The 27,496-nt window shown below is 37.0% G+C and overlaps 1 protein-coding gene across 2 annotated transcripts in view; it reads left to right on the forward strand.

Moving 5' to 3' along the window:
- LOC122796397 (calcium/calmodulin-dependent 3',5'-cyclic nucleotide phosphodiesterase 1C-like) overlaps positions 1–27,496 on the forward strand; it is a 2,375,955-nt gene that overhangs the window by 1,304,351 nt on the left and 1,044,108 nt on the right. For both annotated transcript variants that reach the window (XM_044064848.1, XM_044064849.1), the window contains exons 3-5: positions 9,502–9,615; positions 15,290–15,472; positions 17,380–17,446. In XM_044064848.1, the coding sequence (XP_043920783.1) occupies positions 9,502–9,615; positions 15,290–15,472; positions 17,380–17,446 (364 nt within the window). The remainder of the gene's footprint in view (positions 1–9,501; positions 9,616–15,289; positions 15,473–17,379; positions 17,447–27,496) is intronic.

The raw sequence follows: 27,496 nt of genomic DNA on the forward strand, positions 1-27,496 counted from the left end.
GGTACTGCATGCAGTGTGGTCTGGCCATGTTGTGGGCCTTGAGACGTAGAAGGGTGTTTGATTATGCTGCTGAGCAGGCCTCAGATACTCTCAGGTGCATCTTTTATCAGCCTCATGGAATGGTACATATCAGTAGGATACACCCATGAAATTGTCTGATATTCTGCAGTTGTGACTGTGGGTTATTTTGAGCATATGTATTACTACACCATTTGTGACGTGCAAGTGGTGCATACTTTCAGTAATTCATAGTTACCATAGCATGTGTTGTAACACCTTTCTGCCTACTGTTAATACATTTCACAGGGAGTCAGTGGGGCACAGTTAACATTTGTTTTCAAATCAGGGACATCCCTGTAACTCAGTCACAGTTGCTATGTCTGGGCTCTTAACTATTAAACTATGGCAGTGTTTATCCTGCTCTGAGTATGTGTGTGGCTTGCAAGGTGCTACTGTGACATTATTACCTACTAGCTACCAACTAGCATGGCTGTTTCTCTTCACACACTAATATTTTACAAATCCACTAGATTTGACAGTAAATATACATGACATGCTTTGTGTACTAGACTTCCTATATTCCCTTTACATTCATTCCTACTATTTCATGATATATTTCTTTCAGCACAGTATTCTTGTATAGCAGTCATGGCTTAGTGGTAAGTCATGCAGACTACTGTTTCCAAGGTCCTGGGTTTAGGACTGACAATGGGTTTTTATTTTGCTTCTGAACAGACTACAGGCCTTGTCATTCAGAGTGACTAAGGCACTTTTAAGCAGTTGTAAGTGCGTTAGTGCTGGTTTGCACGGAGCTCACGCATGCGCACTGTCACTTAGCTTCGCGCACACATGCTTAGCTAAGCGCACACAAGTGCACACTTGCTTACAACTGCTTAAAAGTGCTTACTCTCGCGCACACCTGCGCTAATTTCTTTGAAAGAAAAGAAAATGGGGAGATAGGAAAGTGGTGAAAAAGGGGGCACAAAGAGGGTAGGACAGTAGGAAAACAAGCTCGGGATTTGCAGGAAGGATGTAGGATAGGCCCATAGCTGCCCATTTCTTTATCAGCAACAGCTGTGCATATGTGTGCAATTTGGTGTGAAATTTGAAACCTTCCACCCCTGAGAGAGGGGTGAGGACAACAATATTTGTTGTACAGCCAATTGTAATTGCCAGTTTACATGTCCAGCAGACATGTCTGCGAAATGGGCAGCTATGTATGGGGCGTAATTTTTTTACAGGAACAGAGTGCCCTTTTTTTTTCTTTTTTTTTTTTCAGGTGAGAGTGGAATGTCAGGTACAGGAAGTAGGTATTGTTGGGGAGGTAGGTAGGGGAGGTTAACAGACAAGACAAACAAGACGCATACAGGGGTGATGTATGACACATGTGGGGGGGGGACACAATTGACAGGGACGGATGTTTGGATATCTCGAGCCCATGAGCCCACAGATGGCAACAGTGGAACTGAGATCCCCACCCATGGGCAGTTGCCACTGTGCCTTCACTGCCCAGGACGGGGCTGTGCTGGGGGCTGTGTAGGATGGGCAGCAGGCACGCCCGTGAGTTGTGCCACCCGTGCCTCAAGCTGGCGTAGGGGCTCAAGCACAGAATGCCTGATCTCCCTACGCACCACAGTCCAGACACTACAGAGGGTGAGTGGACTGTCTCCTCCGGCCACGCTTGCAGAGGGGGGACGAGCCCCATCCCCTGCAGCGCTTCCACCCGAAGGTGGCACAGGGCCACCAGAGGAGGGTCCGGCCTGGGCACTAGTGCCAGGTGCACTCGCCAGCTGAGGTGGGAGAGGTGGGTCCGCTGGAACCCGCCTTCCCTGTCGTCCTATGTTTTGCATTATTTTATGACAGTTTGGGTTAGTAACAAACAATACCATTCACAATTAGTTGTAACAGCATGCATTAGTATTCCCATTAACCAAACACCCATAAATTCAAGACATTGAACAGCAAGCATAACACATGCATAATTTGAACAACAGTACACAATCCAACAGCATGCAGGGTTGATTGATGGCAACAGGCCATCAGGTTTGGATGTATGAACAGGGCACATGCATCAATGTACATGCAAATATGTATGAACCAACAGGACAAATGTCCAGGGGAATTGATTGTGAATACACATACCCATTTCATGTGGAATGGATTATTTGTGGTTATAGGGTAGGGTGAAGAAATATTTCATTAACAACTTCAAATACCTATACATATGCTGTACATTTCTACTAGCTGCAGATATATACACCCTACAAGTCTGACTACAGTTTCCTATGTGTAAACTTAGGCATGTTGGTGATAGGAATGTTACTGCTAAATTAATATACATTGCATTTTTATTCATACACATTCATATCTGGCTCTGTTCAGCTCCAGCATCCTGCTACATTTGATTTATATGGCTCTAGACAACTGTGGATGTTTGGTATTTCATACAACCATACTATCTGCATATTGCAAAGGTACAGCAACATATCCAAATTGTGGGACAGACATTCCAGCTTCAGTACTTTATTGCACACATTTCACTCTTTGGTTGTGCCTGTCACATTCATTTCATTCTGTACTGACTGCAGTATACTTTATTCAGGAGTTATTACAACTTTCTTGGTGGATTCATACCTCTTTCTCACATGCTCACTTGTTTTATTTTTGCAATTCAGGATGGTCCTTAATTCTAGGCTTTATTGACATGTTTTACTTGGTTACAACAATCCTTTCCAACAGTCTCACTTGTGTCATGTTTCAGATTTTAAACTGGGATATATTTCACACATGTGTTGTACTCAGCTTGTGTAGCTGTAATTTACAGCCTGCTGCAGGTTATGTACTTTTACATTACAGGTGGAACATCTTTATTTCAGACTTGTTTCATTTTTATTTTTGGATTACAGGCTGCATCACACTTATGTAATCACACAGTACTAGCAGAATCTGTCTTACACTGTTACTTGAACTTTTTATTAATAAGTGACTACACTGCACTCTTTTGCAAGCTGTCATACTTATATTTTTTAACAGTTACAGGGAGAGAATTACTAACCTGCCTGGTGGCACAACCACACAAGCCTATCGGCATAGGCTCGACGATTCATGGAACGGACACCGGCAGCTGTAATATAAATGAAGTAATATTGGAATACACATCTCCATAATATCAGCTAGGTTAATTTCTTACATAAATAATTACATGTAACTTACTCAGTAGTGGGGCGTTGGGCATTTGCCGGGCCTCCTGGATCCAACGGTTCAGTTGGTCCTGCTTCCGTCTCTTCAGGTCCACATGGTGGTGACAGACCTGTTCACCAGTCCTTGGTATTCCTGTGGCACTGGTGAGATCATGTGCCAACCGGTCCCATGCCTCAGCCTTGTATGCTCCCCACAGGACCTGGCCCTGCATGAGTTGGGCCTCATGATCATGGACGAGGAGCCAAACCATATATTTGGACTCCTCAATGCCCCACCTCTCTGCTCGGAAGCAACTACCCTCTCCTACACCTGCCATCCTGACTGCAAATCGATTCCACAATCAGTTATGCTGTGTATTCCCACCTATGGGCTTATATATGGCGTTGTTCCCACACTTATATGTGATTGGCCATTTTGGAAATGTATCAGCTTCACAAAACCTGCTTTGTCATGCTTCTCTTTCCATTCATTCATATATATATGCTAATACTGCATTTCTCAAGGCAACTGTCATGGCTTAGTGGTTCAGTACTTTGACTATGGTGCATGGTATCCTGAGTTCGAGCCTGGCCATTGCTTTTTTTTTTTTATGACTGTCTACACAAGCTAGGAGGTGTGTCTGTGTAAAGGCAGTTTTGATACAGCTTGCTCAACTTTGCCCGCTGGTTAGCTTGTTGGTGCGGTGCACAGCTCCGCGCAAATGGGTTACACTGGTTTACGCATCATTTGGCTGTCAGCACGCATATTACGCTCAGCTCAGCTATGGGCACACAGTTTCAGCGTGTTACAACACTGCTCAACCCCGGACACTCATTTTACACCTGTTAAACCACAGCTCACCTACGGGCAGATATACTCAGCTTGTTAGAGCGTAGCTCAGCTATAGGCACTTCTGACATTTTTTTTTTTATTATCTCACATTTCTTCAAAATACATGGCCCATTTCATTACATTTTACATAAAATATAATTTTATATATGTACATATATGTCAGGGAATTGTTTCGTGCCTATTTCACTAGAAATAAAAATTGATGTTGTGGGGACTCGAACCGTGACTGCCTCCTCTTCAGCTGATGTCTCTACCACTACGCTATTGCTTTTTGGCTTACTTTGCATATTTAGATCTTATATGCTTTTCCACTGACTGCTAACTGTGGCTAAGCGACGGGCACGCCCGCGCAAACGAGCGCAATTACAGGCAAACATCTTTCAAAACTTATAAAAAAAAATATAACATGTTCATTTTTACATTTTATGTTTATAGTCTGTGGGGGCATGTGTTGTGTTGTGTTTGTTGACATTTACGTGGACTATCTCGTGGGGGTTTACTTTCGGAACTGTTCCTCTTCTGGGGGCGTGTCCGTTTGCAGGACTCGCCCTGCGGACACGCCCCCTACTTTCTTACACGGACCGTGTTAGCCTTGGGTGTGAGTCAGCATGCCCTCATGAATATGCATGGCATGCTGACGTCACACCGTTTAACTCCAGCCTCCGTGTAAGACTTGTAACTCTTACACGGAGGCTTCGTGAATCCTGCCCTATGTGTAAAAATCATGCATGCATTGTAAGACAAAACAGGAATGTGAGTAAAAGTCATGCGTGCATTGTTAGACAAAACAGGAGTGTGAGTAAAAGTCATGTATGCATTGTAAAACAAAACAGGAGTGTGAGTAAAAGTCATGCATGCATTCTAAGACCAAACAAGAGTGTGAGTAAAAGTCATGCATGCACTGTAAGACAAAGGAGTGTGAGTAAAAGTCATGCATGCATTGTAAGACAAGACAGGAGCATGAGTAAAAATCATGCATGCATTGTAAGACAAAACAGGAGTGTGAGTGAAAGTCATGCATGCATTGTAAGACAAAATAGGAGTGTGAGTAAAAGCCGTGCATGCATTGTAAAAGAAAACAGGGGTGCGAGTAAAAGTTGTGCATGCATTGTAAGACAAAACAGGAGTATGAGTAAAAGTCATGCATGCGCTGTAAGACAAAACAGGAGTGTGAGTAAAAGTCATGCATGCATTTTAAGACAAAACAGGTGTGGGAGTAAAAGTCATGCATGCATTGTAAGATAAAACAGGAGTGTGAGTAAAAGTCATGCATGCATTGTAAGACAAAGGAGACAAGCAGTTATATGAAAATAGTGAATCCTCTCAGGTAATCAGGTGAGCAGATCTGAGGATGAAGGATTCATAGAAGAGGGGAAGAGAAGAGGCCATGCTTTGCATCTAGTAGATGTGAGAATGAAACACTTCAACATAGAAAGGAGGACAATGGCAATGGTTTACATTTCATTGCAGAGGAGATACATAGAATATAATTCAGTGGAAAAAGGATTAATGGCTGACTAGCACAGATGGATAAAGATGGGAAGGAAGAACTGGAGAGGCATCTGCCTAGATACTAACTGCAATCCTTGGGCTGAAGGCACAGACCATTTAATTCTACTGTTTTCAGAGATGACATAGGACTTTGTGAATTATTCAAACTCAGAAGGAACAGATTTACCCCACCTCATACTTACACAGTTTCATTTAAATGGGGTGGAGCAGCGGTAATGTTGTCACCTCACCGCAAGAGGTTCTCCGGTTCGATTCTTGGCTGGGGTGCATTCTGTGTGGAGTCTGCATGTCTTCCCTGCATTAGTGTGTGTTTTCTCCAGGTGCTCCGGTTTCCTCCCATGTTACAAAGACATGCATCTAGAGTGTTTCTCCCTGGGCCTCTGCTGACAGTTGGCTTTGTTCCAAGTCTGACTTTCCCAGTTAACAAATGTTAAATAAATAAAAATAAAATCATTAGTGAAATGCTGACTTAAGAGAGTATAGAATCTTGAACTTGTAGCCAGTGTTAGGGCACATGCTCCATTGTTTTATGTTTTAGTTTTGCATCACAGTGGCAATGAACAACTATGTAATGACCACTGATTTTGAGCATACAAGAAGAAATGTGGCAAATAAAATAAATAATGATGATCATGCTGCGTTTGCCAGTTTGGCAAGATTAATAGTACCATGGATTTTTTCATACATGAAATCAGCATTAACACAATACTGTATTGTCGAAATCAATGTACAAAAGGAGGGCTTAAAGCAGAAGAAAATGCATAGATCAAATGTTTTACTTTACTGTGAGGCAATCCAATACAGAACATGCATCCATATATAACACTATTAGGAAAATATGACTTAATGAGCAAATTCATTTTTAAGACTGATTAAAAGCATATATGATGTTAGTATTCAACAATGAAAATAACACACACTTTGAAAGGAAAACCTGCGGTATTGGCATACCTTGCCACTGTCCCTGATTGTGCAGCATGTTCCAGATTTGCCTTATATTTTTATACTGCCCATCATAAAATATTTTATTTTCTAGTAAATGGCCAAGTTTACAGCCAGCTAATAATGCATACATTAAAGAGTTTTATACTTTTTGTTGTTTAGAAAATGCATGTTGATACAATGTTAAATTGTGTGTTTTAACCTGATTGTACAAATACTGCATTACATATGTAGTTGCCACATGTCAATTTTTTTTTCTTGATAGACAGGGAAGCTTTATTTGCATTTGTATTGTGATGTTTGTTTTGTCTTGCAACTTATGAAACTTTACCATTATCAGACATTTGGGCTGATTAAAAGTATTCTCAGGTTTCTACTGGTTCCAATGCCAGCACCCTTAACATTTTAACTCCAGGTTACTTGTTTACACTCTGCATTTTAATAGCATGTTTTGAATTAAACAGTCTTTTTTTAAGTTGTATAATATTAAAGCAATAACCGATGATGTGGTGTGGTATATTGAAGATTTACCCATGGTTGGTGTGGTTTAATCACAAGGGCAAAGCCTGAGTGATTAAACAAAGGCAACTGTGGGTAAATCTTCAATATACCACAACAACGGAGTCAGTTATTGCTATTATACAATGACATTATTTAAGAAAAAAATACTTACTTTTCTTAAATAATGTCTTTGTATAATGGCAGATTACTGTTCTTCTGCCGGTTGTGGTATACTGCTTGTTCCTTTTGATGTACTGTGCATGCATATGGGACTTGCGCATACCCAGTACATCAGTACTTTGAAACGGAAACAACAGAGAAAAGAAAGTCTCCATTGCTCCATTTTCTCTCTTTATTAATTGTAAAAAAAAAAAAAAGGTTTTGGGGCACTTTATACGAACGGAAAAAAAGTCTGGGTGACCGGACCTTTTTCCATTGGTATATTGTGGGATTTACAAAGGGTACGTTGGTTGGGCTGGGCCAATCAGCGTGCACATTTTCCAATAGTAATGGGGAGTCATTGTATAATGTTAGTTAAAGCATGAGGGTATAATGCTTTAAGCATTCACATAGGGCTATTAGAACAATACAAATGAAATCTCTCTCACAAATGTTATAAGGACTGCTACAGACTATGCAAACTGAACAGTCTTGAGAATGTGAGTGTTGAGAAGAGTTTGAAATCTGGCAGTTAGTGCAGTAGATTGAAATTGTGAGATGTAAACACGCTGATTCTTGTGTTCTAGGCATAATTCCCTCAGCCTTCTTCTGCTTTGAGCTGGTTGCCTAACCAGACAGTACTCCAGGGCTTTTGGGAAACTGGGATAGCCTCATCAGTAGTCTATATGACTGCATCTACTAATTACCTATCAACCTAAAGATTAAACGTAAAATGGATATAAACTACTACATACTGATAAGGGAGATTAACTGTAAATATATTTTCTTATTTATCTTTCTTTTCTTTTGTTTAGTTGTACAATATTGTTAGTACATATTAGTTAAAGCAAAAATATATATGCTTTAAGTATTCATATAGGGTTACTAATGCAATGTAACTAAAATTGTTCAAATATTTTTGTCAGTAATCTCAAGAAATATAATAATGTAACTGCGAGAGTTTGAAGCCTGGCAGCTAGTGAACTGGATTGAAACCATGAGCTGTTTGCAATCTGTTTCATGTGATTCACGGTTTGATTCCCTCAGCCTTCAGCTGCCTACAGTGTAGTTCTAAGCAGGTTACTGAACCAGACAGTGCCCTGGGGCATTTGGGAAACTGGTCTCTTAAGTAGTCTCAGTGACTGCATAACAGACAATTACCTAGGAACCTAAAGATTAAAGATCTGCTTAACTGGGTACAAAGTAGTGCACAACATAAGGGGGAAGAAATGAAAACAGATTGTTGAGCACTGTAATTTAGATTGTTTTTAAAAATGCACTCATAATAACCTACTTAAATTATTTACTTGAGATATATGTATATATATATATATATATATATATATATATATATATATATATATATATATATAGTGGTCTTTATATTTATATTAAGAGCAACTAAGCTAAGTGGGTGTAAGAGAGGAAAAATAATTAGAAGGTAGCTTGAATGAGATCTGTATTCAAACTAGGAACTGTAAGTTCCACAGTAGGGAACTGGATTACTTGTAGTATAGTTAAATTTAATATTTTTACTCTTTGTTGACTGTTTCTTTGTTAAATAAAATGAGATTGCAGGTAATAGTGTTCCTTTTTGTTTTCGTATAACCATTATTCCAAGGTTCTGGGTTATCAGAGAATAACGATTAGTAACAGCAATATGCATGTAACAATATGAGACCTTCTTTCAAATCTATTTCTTTAAATGTAAATAGTCTCAACTGTGGCAAAAAGAAAGGTCATTTATTTAAGTACTTTGCATGCTTTCCACAACCTTTTTTTTGAAAAAATAGAATGTTTCTTGCAAGCATTGTGGTCTGATAAATGTTTAGTGTTTTTTTTTTTTGCTTGGTAAATTCATTTACTAATGAACTAGTGTTTTTACTTTGGCTACTGACATCAAGTACACCTATGTTATTGTGGTTCTTCCTCATTTCCTTCAAAGATAATGTTTCTAGCAGTGGTTACAAAGCCCCCTAGTCTGGCAGTAATCAGGGGTGTGTATTGTGTTACTTTCTTGCAAGCAGTTTAATATACAAATGATTCCTTCTCTGAAGTAGATCACAGCAAGGAACGTGAAATGCAGTACAGAATAACGCTGCTGTTTAATAATCTGGTGATATACTATTCACACTGGAAGGTTCCTGCAAATTCATTTAATTTGTAGCATACTGTACCATTATGCAAAGATCACTGACAGTCATAAAGTTGTAATGATAATGCTATATCCTACATGTATGTTAACAAACTATACTGTATATGAAGTTTAAATGTTCTTTACTTAGCAGACAAATTGTAGTAAACAAAAGGAGATTGGCTTACTCTAATATATATTTTTTTTTATTTTCATTTTAGGTTGCGGTGCTTGGTAAAACAACTTGAAAGAGGAGAGGCTTCTGTTGCAGACCTCAAAAAGAATTTAGAATATGCAGCTACTGTACTGGAATCTGTGTATATTGATGAGACGAGGTAAGCCTGTGATAACCTTATTGTGAAACAAGCCTTATTATGTTACTGGGAATCCAGGATTTAAAAAAAAAAAAGGTTATTTCATATTTGATCAGATGACAAAGTTTTTGTGTATTCATAGTACCCTTTAGTATATTTTTCACTCCTTCATGTATGTTTACCTGTTGGATGTATAGCGGTATAGAGCTAAGCATTGTTGCCTCACAGTGCTTGGTTCTTTGATAGGGTCCCCATTTGGTCTGCCTTCTCCACAGACTTTGAAGGTCCTTCAATTGTTTGCATGAGTTTCAGTGGGGGCCCTAGTTTCCTCCTACTTCTTAAAGACTTACCAATAAGATGTGTTTACCGTACAAAGTGTCTGTAGGTGCACTTATGTGTATGTATAGAGAGGAGCATCTTGCAATGGTTGATTCATTGCTTTAAACCCACTTCCTGCCTGGATAGACTTCAGCTCCATTTTAACCCTGTATATGATAAATCTGATACAGTAAAATAAGTTAATTAATATTTACTCCAGATTTCATGGTAATGTCATTCCTGAGAATAGACTACTGCTTGAAGAGTATTAAAAATTGATTTTGAAAGAAGCTGCACTTTACAAATAAGGATTTATTGAAAGAGATTTGATTTTTTTTTCAGAAAGTCAGAAAGTCAGTTTGGTGGCAACTTACTGTAGTAATTAAAACCTAGAGATATATATCAAGAATGCAGGTTTCCAACTGTCAAGTACAGTTAAATAGGATAACATTTCTCCTGATCTAAATAGCAAGTAGGTCATTTAGGAACTTTCTACTGAAGTTTAAAAAAATGTATACTTTTTCATAAGACATATTACAGTGGGATTATAAGGTTAGCTGAATAGCCACCTACTTCTATTTTAAACTTGAAGCTGTTATACGGAAGTTCATAATAAAACAATGGTGACTGTCTTTCAGTTAAAAGCACTTCTTGTAGCTGTACCTTCTCTGTGGATGCTAGCTCCCAGTGTTAATAGTTTCATATGAATTTGTCCTAAGTGCGCACATACAAAATTATCAGAGGTGAAACGCATATCTTCCATTTTGTAAACTACTTCTCTTTTGGAAGGAAGCAGTGGTGGCAACAGAGCAGGGCATTGCTGTCTTCTCTATTTCCAATAAAATATTGTGCTCAAACTATGGAATCATTCTCCATAGCCTTACCAAGCTCTGCCCACCTTTGTAGCTGCTGTGTTCTACATGTGTCACTACCTATTGATCATATCATGTGAACCCCCTGCTAGAATTAAACACAATGCTTCTTTCTATTCCTGGAAGTTTTGTACACTTCTGATGTTTACCTCAGAGCTTCTAAGGCTCCCAGATTTTGTCAATAGCTATTTGTGCCTGTCTTGAATGTTAAAGTCCCAAACAGTGGCCATTTAGATTCCATATTCCCACCCTCCCCTAGTATATGGAAAAAGCTGACAAGCATTTTGGTAAATCAGGCTAGCTGAGAAAAGTTATAAGCTGCTCATACACTTATAGAATGGTAATGACTTTATAATATTTCATTTGATGGTTTGTCAGCACCTGAGGTGTTTCAGAGAGTTGCTACATTGGTAAGTGAAGGACATGAGTTTTCTATTATCACTCATGACATACTGCACAGGGGGTGATATGAAAAGAATATATCAGACTTGAATAGACTGAAACAGAATAACTTCAAGATGAAAATGAAAAAGGGTTCAGAGGTATACCGATGACATATATTGCAGATATATTGCTTGTGGTTTAAATTCAGGAAGCTTGAAACCAGATAATAAAAAGATCAAACCTGCTATACATTTGCATTCATCACAGCATAAACACACAATTTTAAGATTTTTGAGAATGTTGTAGTGTCCTACAATGTTCATTTTGAATTACTCTGGAATGACTATGCCATTATGCCATTATGGAAACTATTTGATGAAGATGTGTGGTGACACTGATATGAAGAATATCAAACATTATTTTGATCTGTTAGAACAATTAGCAGAATACCAGCACTTATGCATAAAGGGCTTTGCTTTGAATAAACTGATTGGAATTCATACATGATTACTTTCCATGTTGGCGCTTATCAAAACATTGTTGGTGAAGTGATTCTTCAAGAAAATAAATGAGTTGTGTGCACCTCAGTTATTCAAATTGCAAAAAAATTGCTTATATTTATATTTGGCTGTGAGACATTTCACCTTTTTAACTCTAAAAAAAGGTTCAAGCTAAGAGTAGCTATATCCCATTAAGAATATTTTTTTGTAATGTCATTCAACACAGTACCACCAAGGCTACAGAAAAGCTCTTATGTTTAAAGTGAAACCTGAGTGAAATACAAGCCATGTGTTCATTTACAATAGTAGCTAAACTGAGCTCTATATAAATACAGAACCAGGAATATATGTGCTGGTAGCTGAACTGGAACTGTGTTATATCACAATTACAAGCCAAGAAATATGAAACACTTACCACACCATCCAGATAAAATCATCCATACAAACCAAAAATAGATCTGCATGTTGTCAGCTTTTTTCAAAAGCATATGCCCACTGAAAATACAGGATTTAAGCCATAATTACCAAGAAGACAAAGGAATCTTATAGTGGTTCAGAGATGTATTAATGAAGGCACACAGATAACAATACTAAGATATGCAAGGGCTGCTTAGAACAAAAAAATGATACTCCTGAAGAAATTCAGCCATTCTTTTGCATTAAAGAGTTTCATTGGAGACTGTGGTGTTTTTGTTTGTTAGTTTATTATCTAAAGTTTCCAAACTCATGAAGATGAATGATAGAACAAGTGAAGGTTTTATTAGTGCACTGAATACTCCCTTTACATAGTGATCCAGATGTTGATATGCTATACACTGTTCTGTGTTATGCAAACAACGAATTTGAGAGTTTTTTTTAGAGAAATTGGAGATTCAACATAGTGCTTTGCATTTTAATTATGCATAGTTATATGGCAAAGCTATTTTATCTACATTGCATAGGTTTTGCCTATTTATTGCTAATTTAACACTATTCTTGAGTTTTTAAAGTTGTTCAGATGAAGTGGCTGGGCTCATTTTCAAAAAAGAAAAATACTGTTATCTATTTTCATATATCATCCTGCTGACTTGTGATTCTTATATGTCTTACAATGAGGAAAATAGAATTGAATAGAGATTATATGCATGTTGAATATGCGTTACTATGCTAGACACCATCAAATTTGAATATCTGAAGGACAAGATAGAGAAGATATCACTCTGTTGTATGCTGGTTATCTAATGCATGGACATTTCAATCTTCTAATTTTTCATGGAAAATGAAAAGATGTATGCTTGTGCATAATCTGGATGATCCTGCTGCTGGTCATGTTTTGATCAGTCTACCCTAGTAACTAAAATGTCAAATAAAAATAAAAATAAATAAATAAAACAAATGGGAAAATGCATGAGAAATTATCAAATGCTGACTATCTTGTGAATGAAAGACCTGTTTAAGGTAGAATGGTTCCTTAATTAAAAGTTGGGATTTTCTGGTTAAAGAGAGAGAAAATGCTCTACAGGGACAGTTTTAATACTATCTCTTTGTTCATTGGGTAAGTAGATTTATGTTATTCCCTGGATATTAATATATTTCTTTTGGTTGAAAAAGGAGAGATACTTCAGCCTTAAGATGTTTTAGATTAGAGAACAGTTGATAAAAAGCATGTAAATGAATGTGGATGTGCCATTGCCTTATTATCTTCTAATTTAACAGAATTGTGTGGATTTTGATATGACCACTGATAGTATGCCAGACAAAAAAACAAGAATGTCAGGCCTTCATGATATTGGTGGTGGCCAGTGATTGGTTGGCAACATTACTGCCTCATAAGGATTCCAGCAGTAGTGTGCTGAGTAAAGGAGGAATATTAATAAGGTGAAGAAATAATACCCTAAGTTATATACAAAAGCATTACAGTATAAAATGCACATAAAGGTTCAGAATATTATATATTATAATATAATATAATATAATACTTCAGAATATTTGTATACTACAGAGCAACACATTTTCAGTACTTTAGTTTCAGTCTGAAAAATTGTCACTGTTACAAAGTTTGATGGTGTGCTGGTGCAGAGGTTTGTGTTGTTGCCTTACAGCATGAGGTTCTCTGGTTTGATTCTCAGCTGGGGTGCCTTCTGTGTGGAGTCTTCATGTCCTCCTTGTATTTATGTGGGTTTCCTCCCAGTGGACTGGTTTCCTCCCATGTTACAAAGACATGAATCTGGAGCATTTCTCCCTGGGCCTCCACTGAAAATTGACTCATTCCAAGTCGGACTTTCCCAGTAAACAAATGTTAAATAAATACATAAAGAGTCAGTGACTGCTCAGAGAAAATGGTGGCTTGTCTATGAATTGTAGAGAGGCATGAGGTGGGAGCTGCATTCAGTAGCACACCAGGATCTGAGCACTTCCAATAAAAGAAGATGATTGCAACAAGGAAGACAATGTTTTTCCATTGTAGTGATGGCAGTATGCAAGGGCTGCAGTTCATAAATTATGAAAAATAAATACTTCTCAAAGTGTGCATGTTTTATTGGGTGTGGTTTCATCATTGCAGATAGACCATTTCATTTTGAGGAAAATGTACGAGCGCTGCAATAGAATTTTAAAGTAAGGATTCAAAAGGTCTTTCATCCCTCCAGATAAATGTTAGCCTTCCATAACATCAGGAAGCTGCACATGACTGTAATGTTTAGAATTTTCTTTAATTTTTAAAATAAGCTTGTATCTTATATGCAAGCACTTTCACATTAATTTTAATGACCTGCTATATGTTTTTAATATTACTGGCAGCTTACAGTTACATAGAATGATTTAGAACTCAAGTAGTGTGCATATAATTTTTAATTAGGCATCTAATATGATATATGATGTGTTTCTGTAATAGCATCACTCCTAGTTTATGTCACTACACAAAGAGAAATCTGTTGTTTTTACCTTTCCTAAAAATGACATTATTATTCCACAATGTGTACCGAGGAGTGATTTTTGATATTGTTTATAGGATCATTTTGTTTATATTGTTTGTTCCTTTGACTGATATGTTCATGTGTTCACTAGCTAATCATAGGTTCATAGGTTCATAAGTTCATATGTTATTATTAGGCTAATGACCTCTAGGGCCCTTACAAGCCGAGGCACATACCCTAAACCATTTAATTCCAGAGATAGTCAGGGGGTCTATATGAGGGTGGACACATTAGTAGGGAGGTAACTAAGGGATTTGTGGGGAGGGTGTTAGGGGTATTAGATTAATATTTTCTTATTCACAACCTCTGTCCACAATGGACGTGGGGCCAGATTGGGGGTAAATTTACTATTTTCAATCCAATTGTCAAGGTTTAATTTCATTAGGATCAGGGATGAACTCTGTTATACATGGATGGGGAGCCTATTCCATATCTCTTAAAGTGGAATTCCTACTGTACAATGATCATTTTAATATTTGTCATAATTTCTCTTTTGTGCAGTGCTAGAAAATTATTTTAAGTCAACATTCTGCTTTTCTGTGTATGTTTCCTTTCATATGATACATGGCTTTATTTACTTAAGATGATACCCTTCATGTATTTACTTATATAAATCAATGTTATATAGAAGCATAACAACAGAGTCTGTTTTATTTATCTCATGCAGGCGTCTCCTGGATACTGAAGATGAACTCAGCGATATCCAGTCTGATTCAGTACCCTCAGAGGTACGGGATTGGTTGGCCTCCACCTTCACAAGACAAATGGGCATGATGTTAAAAAGAACCGAGGAGAAACCAAGGTTCAGAAGTATAGTCCATGCAGTTCAAGCAGGGATATTTGTAGAAAGGTAAGAGATTATTTCACTTTCACATACAAATATTACGTTAAAAATCATACATTTCAACCTGAGCCATACAGCCTTACTGATCTGATTAACAGATATCATTCAGCAAACATATCTTATGTCAAAAGCTTCATTTATAATTAGATATTACGCTAGCTTCCATATGAAGCTAAGCAAGAGACTGAAATGATCTATGTGGCCTCATGTTATTGCAGAAGAAACATCCTTTGTCTGATATGTGGTCAACTCTAACTAAAATAGCTAAGATGGTTGGAGAGTCTCTGAGCAATAACAAAGTATGAAGGAGTCTACCTTCATTTCTCATTCATATCAGTTTCCATCATCATAAACCTGATCATATCTAATTGCAATTAGAAATTGTAGGGTACATTACCATGTACCTCTTTAAAATCTGCATTCAATTTTTCTGTATTATTAACATGAAATAATGGATAGGACATAATTTAAATTCAGTTTTATTTTAAATTTTGAAGGAAATATTTTCAGCTAAAAAATAATTCTGTGAAAAAGGCATGCTTGCATTCTTAATAGTATTTTTTTAATGTAGATTTGTTTATTCCTGACTGAAGGATATGTAGAGAGAGGACACAAACTTATGACTTTATGTGATTCTAAGATGTTGACAAGCTAGGTAGCAAGATTTTAAATTATTGAACTACCACGTTTCCATTGTAGAACTGTTGTATTCCACAGTATTAAACTTTAAGACAGATCATACTGCACCAATGTATCAAGACAAATGTGTCAGCATAGCCTTATGCATCACATTTGTTTTCAAAGCAGCATATACATATTTCCTATACCTGTTTAAGCCATGCATATATTTAGATCATTTCATTTAAGTGCTTATCATAAAACCTTACATCTGTAGTGGCTGATTTACATTAGACATTGTTGCTTGTCAAACTGCAGATGGATGCTCTGATTTTGGATACTTACCACATAATCCAGTTTTGCCATAGTGTGTGTTGAGGTGCATGCCATTATTTACAGAGTTTCATTAACATCCTATGCAAATACTTCATTGTTTAGCACTGATTACAGAGAAGGTGTTATTTTCTATACTCCTTCTAACCTTAGTCTGTGTCAGACTGAGCAAAGTGCTGTTTCTAATACAAAGAGTAATGAATCAGCCTTAAATATTGATGGTTAATTATAACAAAGTCTAGTTTTACACAGTTTTGAAGTTATTATTCCATAGCTTTTTTTCTTAAATATTTTGTAGTGAATAATTTATTCTGTATTCCAACTCCTGGATGCTGAATACAGTGACAGCAATGCTCATGCAGTATAAAACTGTATTTTGGAAGTTCTGCAATATAATAAATTAACAGATTAAATGAGGGAGCATGCTAATAAAGGTATAAAACATGACAATAATGCATCAGTAACTGACACAAATATATCAGAAATCATTAAGAAATTCAATCATTTTAGATATCATATTTGGAATGTTCATTCAGGTAAAGCAAAACATAGTCAGTAACATATTTGGGTTTGCTCCTAAATGAGAGATGTGAATAAAATGTATCCAGTGAAATTTCATGTTTAGCAGAACATAGAAATGATAGATACAGTACTTCAATGTAAACATCTTTATAGACTAATACATGCATGTGAGGCAGTAAAAACATTTTTTATAAACTAATGCATACACATGAGGCAGTGAAAACATTGTTATAAACTAATGTATGCAGGTGAGGCAGTGAAAACATTGTTATAAACTAATGCATGCATGCGAGGCAGTGAAAACATTGTTATAAACTAATACAAGCATGTGAGACCTGAGCTACCTGTTTTAATCTATAAATACACTGTAGTCTCTTGAACAAATTTATTCAGATAAGCTACTTCATCATTAATTTGTTTTGTTCTTTTCTTTTTAACAGAATGTATAGGAGAACTTCAAATATGGTTGGACTTAGCTACCCACCAAATGTGATTGCAGTGTTAAAGGTAAGCAACTTCAGATACATCCTCGTACACATTTTTAAGAACCTGGCCTTTGAAGTTTAATTGTGTACAATATATGATATTATATCAGTTCGTCAACAGATCAGCACTTGACATGTGTTGGCTACATTTTGCAGGATAAACTATATTCTTAAGTTTGTTATATAATTTGGAAAGATGCAGAGAATAAACTCCCTATTTCAGTTTAACTGAATTTCAAAAGTGGTACTCAGTACTCATGAACATGTTAGCTTCCCCACAATTTGTCCTACAAAGTATATAACATTAACACTTAAGAATCAACTTTCAAGATATTAGTAGCTAAAAAGATAAATTTAATGTAATATTGATTATAGTGTTCATAGGGGTAATCATTGTAGGATGGAGAGCAAGGCATATCACAAATTGCTGGAGAATAAGCATTCAAAGGCCAGTGTACAAGAACAAATGGGAGGATAAAAATACATGAAAAAAACCAGAAGTATCATACTGTTGTCACATTGTATAAATGTCCTGAAGAAGTGATAGATAAATGAACATGTAAAATACCAGAAAGTAAGATGGGAGATGAGTAGGTCAAATTCAGATCAGGATACAATTGGCATAATTTATGCACTGAAAATGATGGTGTTGAAGTAGCTGAAGATGAGGAAAGAGTCAAACTGGATTTTCCAAGACATGGCGCAACCATAAGACAAGTCACAGGATGGCTGATTTGGGCAGTCCTGCAATGGTTTGAAATCCCAGAAACATTGGTAGAATCAGTGCAGGCTATGTACAAGGACCCAATGAAAAGAAGTCAGACAAGTGTTTAGATTCTCAGAGGACTTCCAGTAGGAGTAGGTGGGCATTGAGACTCAGCTCTGAGGTGATGTCTCTTCATACAGGTGATGGACTATGTCAACAAATCGGTCAAAGGAAACATATTAACAAAACTAATATATATGCAGACATTGACTGAAAGCATTCCACTCGACTGTCCAGATTTTTTTTCAGAATGTCTAGATTTTTGCCTTGGTATTTTCCTCATAAAATGTGTGGTTTTCTGGCAAAACACTGAGGAGTGAAGTCAGTAAATAATTGCATACATTTGAGTTTCAGGCTTCATATCCTTAAGAAACTGCATCCTAGCACCAATCCTGTTATTCTAGCTACTTTCTAGATTTAAAACAACAATATTTAAAATATGTCCCCATTTTTGGGCCTTTGTCCCCCCATTATTTTAGGCTGTGTCCAGATTTCTTGTGCTAAGAGTTTGAGAGATATGACTGAAAGCAGTTTCTGAACAGGAACTTCAACAAATGATAGGGGATTGGAAAGCAAAATTTAAAGTACATAGAATAAAATTGAGTACAGACAAGAATGGATCTTGATAGCAAATGGAGGAACTCATAGGAAGCTTAAACTTTAAATAGAAGAGAAAGCAGTGGAACAAGATAACAGCTTCAAGTATCTGGGAGGTGTGGATGAGGAGAAGTCTGTAATAGGTCAAATCTACAAAGAGGAAACACAGCCAACTAGCACAAAGTGTTATAGGTAATGTGTGACAGAAGAACTTCAATGAAGTTGAAATGTAAGATGTATACAACAGACATGTTACCAGTGCTTCTGTATGACTCAGAAACATGCACATTAAAGACAGGGCAGTTAAGGAAGCTTGAGGTGATAAAGATGAAGTGCCTAAGGTGGGTAGTAGAGTGCATACTGTCGGTCAGTTGAAGAAATTATGACATCAGAGCAGAAGCCACATCAGTTACAGAGAATATGAGATTATTGTGATTCGGTCATGTGTGCAGGAAAGCAAAAGACTATTTGATAAAGATTTGACACAGACAGGAAGAAGACAAGAGAAGATGAGCATGTCCAGTGAAGACTTGGATGGATTGTGTGAGGATTGTTGAGGACTGTGTGAGGATTGTGTGAGGATTGTGTGAAGGAAGGCCTAAGACAATCAGGCAGAAATGGTGATGACAATAAGAGGGGCTCTGAATAGAAAGAAGAGACAACAGTTTCCATGATCTCATGACCCCATATAAAAACAGGAAAAAGTATGAGAATGATGACGTGCCATTGAACTATTTACATTTGTTAACAAGAAAGTATAATTTTAACTTGAGTCCCAGAAAGACATTCTCCAAACAAAAGTAGTACAGGTTAATAGATTAGTACTATACTAACTGTGAGCCATTTTAAGCCTAGCCAATTGCCTCCATGTCAGAATCAAACCATGCACCTTGTGTTTCTAAGGTAGACATCTTAACCATTACGCCAACCTCCCCTAAATAGAGCTTGAATTAATCAAATCCCAAACTGTGGTGAACAGCTTAACAGTTAAGAGCATTACTCCTTTACAATAATTGTCAGTTCAAAACCATGCCATTTGAGACATTAGTGTGGTATACACACTTCCGCCATTCTTTATGGAGATAAACACACACACACACACACACACACACACACACACACACACACACACACACACACACACACACAGTTGGCTGCGTTTACATACTACAGATGTGTGTACCTAACCTGCTTGCCATGCAAAGATGGCATTATATAAATGGTTGTCAGAAGAAACAAATAAAACAATACCAAATGTAGTAAATCAAAAAGAAAGAGAATGCATACTAACACAGAAATTGTTCAGTGAAGACAGTGAGCACGTTTAGAAAAATGATGCTGTGAATGCATAAAAAGGCAATACACAGTAAGACATTTTATCCAGTAGCTGTACTATTGACATCCATCATAAATACTATCACAAAATCTGGCAACAACAATAAGTTAGCCTCCTGTTTGTGTCTTGATTTATACAAAGCCTTCAACACTGTTTCCCACAGACTACTTCAGTCCAAACTAGCTCCATTAAACCTTTTTAACTTTGCACTAGCTTGGTTTTGCAGTTACCTCTCCAACAGATCTCAGGCAGTGAAATGACAATCTAAATTATCTCCCTTCCTACAAGTACAAACTGGGGTGCCCCAAGGCTCCATCCTTGGATCCCTACTTTTTAACATCTTCATAAATAACCCTCACTCTTCTTGCCCACTTTCTAATATTAATCAATATTCTGATGATTCCACAATCATCTCCTACTATGATGATATTATGCATTTTCATACCCTCACCCAAGAGTCTCTCCACTCTGTCGAAAATGGCTTACTTCCAATCAACTGCTACTGATGCCCAAGAAAACCAAACTTCTTCTTTTCCTACCTACTACTCTCCAACATCATAAAATTACCTTTTCTGTCTCCTCTCTGAAGAATACAATCATCTCTACTGAACCTCACACTAAGCTACTAGGTGTTCAATCTCCACACGCAGCAATGCATCAAAACCCTCATCAAAAACTTGGTCTATTATACAGACACAAAACATTTCTCACTGATTCTTCCAGACCCCCCTTTCACAAGCCTTCCTACCCCCTACACTACTTTATGCAGCTCCTATACTGACATTCCTCCAATCTAATCTTATTACTAAATTAGAACTTACCTATAACAAAAATTGCATGATTTGCCTCCAACCAACCTTATCTCATTCATCACTGCATAGCCCTAAAAAACTTGCAGTGGTTGGAATTTCATCACCAAATTCTACATTCCCAGCTTCTCATGGCTCATTCAGTCTTATGTGAACCATCATCCTGCCTCTCTCTCTAAACTCTCATCAAACCCTACACCCCCAACCATCCTCTACATAGCTCTCAACAGCACCAACTGCAAGTTTGTAAGACCAATACAATATAAATATTAGCAAAATCCTTTACAGCTATTCAGTAGCTCGTGCCTGGAATAAATTACCACTACATGTTAGGTCTATCACCAACCCAAACACCTTTAAAACAGCACTAATAGGCAGCCTTTATAAATCATCCTCATGCTTCTGTAATAGTCCAACATAACCACTATCAACTAACATTCTGTTGCCCTCTTAGCTCCTAATTTCTGTAGTTCTTGTCATTGACTGACATCTTGGGGATATCCTCCTGCATATGCTCTACATGTAAAATTTCTCATTTACCCTTTTTTCCTAACCCTTGACTTCTCGCTATGTTTCTCTCCCTGTCTATGCTTTCAATTTGTATTTACTCTACATCTCCTATATATTCTACATTATTGTTATTATTATGTTTTTTTCTGTGCAGATTTTACTTTTATTATTTTTTGTACTATTCATGCTTGAATTTGATAAACGAACTCCCGTTCACATATAAAAGTAAACCACATTAGTTATTTATTAGCTACTATACTATTATTATATCACTTACACCTACTTATCTTGTTATCATTACAGTTTACCTTGTATTTTTGTATTGTAACTACTGACCTCATTTTACTGCTTGTTTCATGTACTGCTGGAGCTTTTCTCCTTGGATCTCTGCTGAAAAAGGGCATCTGCCCAGTTGGAACATCCCAATTAACAAATATCAAATAAATAATTAAATACTAATAATCAGAGGAGGAGGAGCAGTAAGTTAAATTAGAAAGACCACATTCCATCAGTGTAATACATTATGTAGAAAATGTCTGCCAAGGTCATATGCTTTCTTTTTTTTTGTAGAGCAGTAGTTACATAAGTATATTTCAAAATGATTATACAGCAGAGATAATTCATTCAGAAGAGATCAGTTTGTTAATTTGCAGTTATCTTATTCCTCTGTTACATGACTATATTATTTTATTTAAAGTGATTTTGGCAGAGATTTGAAATCCTTTCTGTAAATAGTACTTTTCAGGCTTTGCAGTAGTTTGTTTCAAAATCTGTCTGAGGAGACAAAGAAGTGGGAGTCAACAAACCTGCAGTTTTTAGTAAATCAGTTATATGTCCGAATGAGCATCAGAGTTCATGAGAAGAATGTCTCTACAGGATGGTGACTTATAATAATGTGGTTCTGTGAATACAGACACATTGGTGAGTGTGAGGGTGGATGAAAAAAGAAAGAAATTAAAATGGTGCAAATCTAACATGGAAAGTAATTTGGAGAAATGTGGTCATGTTAGTGAATCGATTATTTGTCCTACTGAGAATTGCTGTTCATGAGTAGATTGTGCCCATATGATGGTGCCACATAATAACGGGGCACTAGGAGTATGGAGGGTTTAGTAATACAGGAATTGATGAATATAAAAGAGAAAGCAATTGATGTCTGATCAGCGAAGTTGATTTAGATAAGTAGATTGATAGTACTAGTGTGACTTCATTTTGATGTTTCAGTGAAGTTGCTATTCCATAAGGAAGATTAGCAGATGACATAAGAAATGGTTGAAAGAAGGAATTTGCTGTACAAATTCATGCTGTCAGACCTGTATGTATATAACTTATCAAATTTCTCACTGGTTTTCTTAACTCATTCCCTCCAGTACAGCTCTTTTATGTGTGCACTGTTAACTCCCAGTGGGTGTGGCTTGAGCCTTTAAAAAATTAAGTTATCACCTTACAGTTCCAGCAAATATTTATATCTCTGGAACCATAAGTGTTACTAGCAAACTGTAAGTGGCAAACTATTCAGGATGAATTGACTTTACTTTAGTGGCATTCACTCAGTTTGATGCTTTAAATTGGATTTTATAAGCCAAAATAAAGGCAGTGAATATTAATTTTAATGTTGTATAAACAGTGTATGATATCTCAGTAACCATTCAAGCAAGATACATAGTGCCAGCAAAATTGTCTTCATCCATCTGTGAGCCTTCATATGAAGCTATGCAGTTCTGTCTGTGTTACTTGAATGCTGTGATATTTATAGAAATATGAAAATTATTACGATACAGTTTATGAATAATATTCAATATCTCTTTAGCTGCATTAGACAGAAGTCAAATTTCAGTACAATTGTGTTTGCCATCATCTTCTGATACCTTGTATGTAGCATGGTTTTGGAATTGTTAATGCAAATATGATCAAGCAATATCTGATGACTAGAGATGTCAGTAGGAGGTAACTGCAAAAATGTCTGGAGGCATACACGACAGTAATTTGTAACACATGTCAGACTTTTGTGGATAATACTGTATCCAAGTTTGTCAGTAATTGTTGAGCCTAATGTTGTGATGCATATTTTACAGGTCATAAGTCAACATCAGAGTTAGAATGAGATGGGTTTTTCAAAAAGTATGCAGCAAATTTTGTTGGGACTGGTAAAGCATACTGTCAGTTTTTTCTCTGATGCATTCAAATAAAAATCAATTTTGTAGAGTCAGTACATTAAGGTTAAAATTAATGGATTCAAGTATGTTTTCTGACAGGGCAGTTGTACATAGTGAATCTTAATCTTTCCATAATAGTTTGCCATGTTGTTCACAAGGATGGATTTAGCATAGTATTTAGCTCAGCTTCCCAAAGTATTCTAACTTTTGAAAGGAAAGGACCACCAAACTACTTATGTATCATCTGGGAAAGTTTGTGTGCCATCTTGTTGTTAATGAAGCCTAATCAGTTTAGCAGTTCTATAAGATTAGAATGACAAACTGTCATTGTCTAGGAGGAATTTAGCAACTAAGTTGGAAAATGCAGTACCAGTCCTCAATGTGGTCGAGACCTGGATATTATGTTAACTTTGACTAAGGGACCTAGAAGTTGCTTATATGCACATTTTTCAGAATTTTAAAGATTGGAGAAAATATGGCAACATGCTAGTAATTATCCAATGTAACCAAGGGATATCCATTATGTAGAAGAATTATTAATGTTTGCTTCCAGCATAATGACACCTATTTGTCTTTAATGGACTTATTAATGATTATGGTTATGGGATGGAAGACAGTGGCAGTTTTTAAGAATTCTGTGGAAAGAAGATACAAATGCATATATCCCAGTTTTAGTTTTTAAATACCTGATTTGTTTCTATGCTACTGAGGGTAATCACAGTAGTGTTTGATCTCACATTCATCTAGAGGATGTGCGTGTGATGGTTTGAAATGAGTTTGTGAACTTAGCCGTGGGGATGGACAAATTCTAGGGAAATCTGATAGTCACTGAGGTGGGTAAGGAGAGGAGTTTGAGAGTGTCCTGGATGGAGGAGCTGATCTATGGCTGTCCAGAATTTCATGCATTATTCACATACTTTTTTTTAATACAATGACAAATTAATGGATTTGACAGTTGAACTGAAAGCGTTGGAATCAACATTTTTCATATTTCTAGATAAATGTATCCTTTGTCTTTTGTTGACTTTGACGTAATTCCATACGGCAAAAGTTGGAAAAATAGTCATCCTTTTTATTTTGTTGACTTTGACTTAATTCCATACTGCAAAAGTTGGAAAATAGTAATTTATGTTGTCTGCCATGATACAAGTGAAATGTATATTTTTGGACTTACTAACAAGTGTTCATAAAAGAAGCGTGGACTGACTCTGATAAGGTCAGAAAAAAATCAATTGATCAGAGCAGGGATCACTTCAGAAACCCAAGTTAATAAGTTCCAGGAGTGCTCCTTTTCTAGATCCAAAACAGTAAGGTCCCAGTTGTTTAAAGTGGAACACTTAACCAGGGCTCAATAGTGAAGAAACCACACTAGTAATCTTGCTGATAGATTCAGTAGGATATTACCAGCTGCTATAAAATGCTGAGTATGTCACACTGACCCTTGAGATCCAGATACTTTTATAATGTTGATAGAAAGAGTGTTATGTTATGTTATGAAAACATATTAAGGTAGATGACTAGTAAACTGGTTGACAGAGCTGGCCCCAAACAAAAGGAAAACCCTTCTTCCACCCTTTGTTTTAAGGGTAGAACCCAGAAGCACATTGCAAAGTATTATGAGAAAGGTAAGTTAAGAATACCCACTGAAGTAACCAAATATGTGTGGGGGGGTACATGATGAGTTGATGGAGTGTGAGTGGGCCATTACCAGGCTTATGGGGGCTAGTGAATGCTACATTCTCCTATTGCACCACAGCAAATGTAATGAAATGCACATTTGACATGGCAGGTCTGGAACTCGAAACACTCATAGATCCTAGCAGCATGATCAGCTTGGTCAAAGCACTGTACCTTTACAAGCAAAATGCCCATTTCCCAAGGTCAGTACAAATACTGTGCATTCAGCATTCATGGAGAAGAGAGGCATTACCCAGTCATTTTAGTGGAATTCAAAACTAATTTGCAGAGATCCTCCACTCAGTGACTAGGATCATAAGGAATGATTTTCCCTTCTTTAAAGACTTATGCAGAGAACTGGAGGAGAACCACATCTGATACTGACCCCACAACAGGGGTTGGAAGGACAGGTTTACAAGTCACAGACATATACACGTGCGCACACACATACACAATCCCAGAGAGCAATTCTCGTAGATAGTATATACAGCCCACAGTTATTGGAGGAAGTCCTGGAAAAACTAAAATCCAGATAAACCTATCCTAAGAGGTAAAAAACACAACAAAAGTAGGCAAAGATTGATAAAAAAGGTACAGGTAGTCCAAATGGCCTAGAATCTTGCAAAATGTATAATAAGATATGAAAAGACAATGAAATCCCAAGCACTAGAGAAAAGGGAAAAGTCAGAGAAGGTTAGAAATAAAACCAACTCATATAAAATGAAAAAGGTATCTGAATCTAATGAATGCAGATTAGAATCTTTGAAGCATTATAGTGCGCTGCCCTTCCTTGGAGAAAAGTTGTGCATAGAGTCCTCAGTGCCTGCATTAGTGGAGAAGCAGAGCCTTCTGCCTCATAATATACAACTGAAAAAGAAAGTCCCAATCTGTCTGAGCTCCCAGTAAATTGCCTAAGTATTAATAGTGCAAACTGGTTGATTGAGACCATAGCTCTTTCTTGACTAAGTAAATCCCGGGTTGTTGGAGAGGATTCCTCCATGGGGCCACCACTAGTTTGCCCAGTCTTTGAAGTACATAATGATCTCTTCTGAAATTAAGTTAAGGAAAAGGAAGACGTTAAACGACAGTTGCTGGTGTGTAAATCTTTCCAAACTGCCATAATAAAAGGGATCCACATGTTGGAAAGCATACCTCTCAAATGTCCAGAGTTTTTGCAGAATGTCCAAAGTTTTACCTCATATTTTTGGTTTGTACCTCATAAAATTTGAGGTTTCCTGGCAAATCACTGAGGATTGGAGTCACTAAATAATGATATACATTTGGGCTTCAGACTTTATATCCTTCTGAAAATACCTGCTAACACACATAATGTTATTCTAGAAATGTTCTAAGTTTATAAGAGCAATATTTAAAATATGTCCCTGTTTTTGGATCTATGTTCACCCAATATTTTAGATTTTTTTGAGATTTTTTGCAGTAAGAGGTTGATAAGTATGCATAAAGGTGACGATTCTTGCCTGGTTCCATTAGCACGACATAATGAAAAAAAAAACTTTTGTACCAGCTGTTCCAAATGTCAAAAGAGAGCACCAAGCCTGTGATTTATAAATCCCCTGGCACATAAGCTAATGAATGAGGTGCCCTTTGAAAGCCTTCTCATGGGTATCGTGGTTCCATCGGTTTGGTCCAGTAGTTGATACCAGTTACTACTATTGATCCTCTGCTGCATCACCTGTTTTAATAAGCCCCCGCAACCCCCTCAGGAATGCTAACTCTTAGACTATCACTAAATAACCAGTGATGTTATTTCCATCCCTGCCAACGTTTTAAGATAAAACACATTAAAACCTCTGTCTAACATCCTCAGATAGATGGCTTGCTGAATGTTCACAAGAACCCTGAAATCAGGAAAGAACTGGGAGCAGCTACTGCATTATATCTTGTTTTCTGTGAGACAGGTACCACAAACATTCTGAAGATATAATGACTTTGAACTACTGTACCACAGATGCACTAGGGGGTTATTGGATGTTATAAAGAAAACTCTGGAAGAGAAAACCCTTATTAGGACTGTACTTGAAGATTATGAAATCTTATAAAAGAGAGAATACTGGCAACAAAACCCGTTATTTAGGAAGATCTGGAGGGACAGTGAGAGTGATTGACTCAGTCAGCAAGTGATATACAAGAGAAAGGCTCAAAACAGGCCAATTCAAGTAGGTGTTTGGGTCTTAATTTTGGTTCCCACTAGTGAGAACAA

This window comes from Protopterus annectens, chromosome 3.part0 (assembly GCF_019279795.1).
Source record: "Protopterus annectens isolate FY-2018-M chromosome 3.part0, PAN1.0, whole genome shotgun sequence".
Lineage (NCBI taxonomy): Eukaryota > Metazoa > Chordata > Ceratodontiformes > Protopteridae > Protopterus > Protopterus annectens.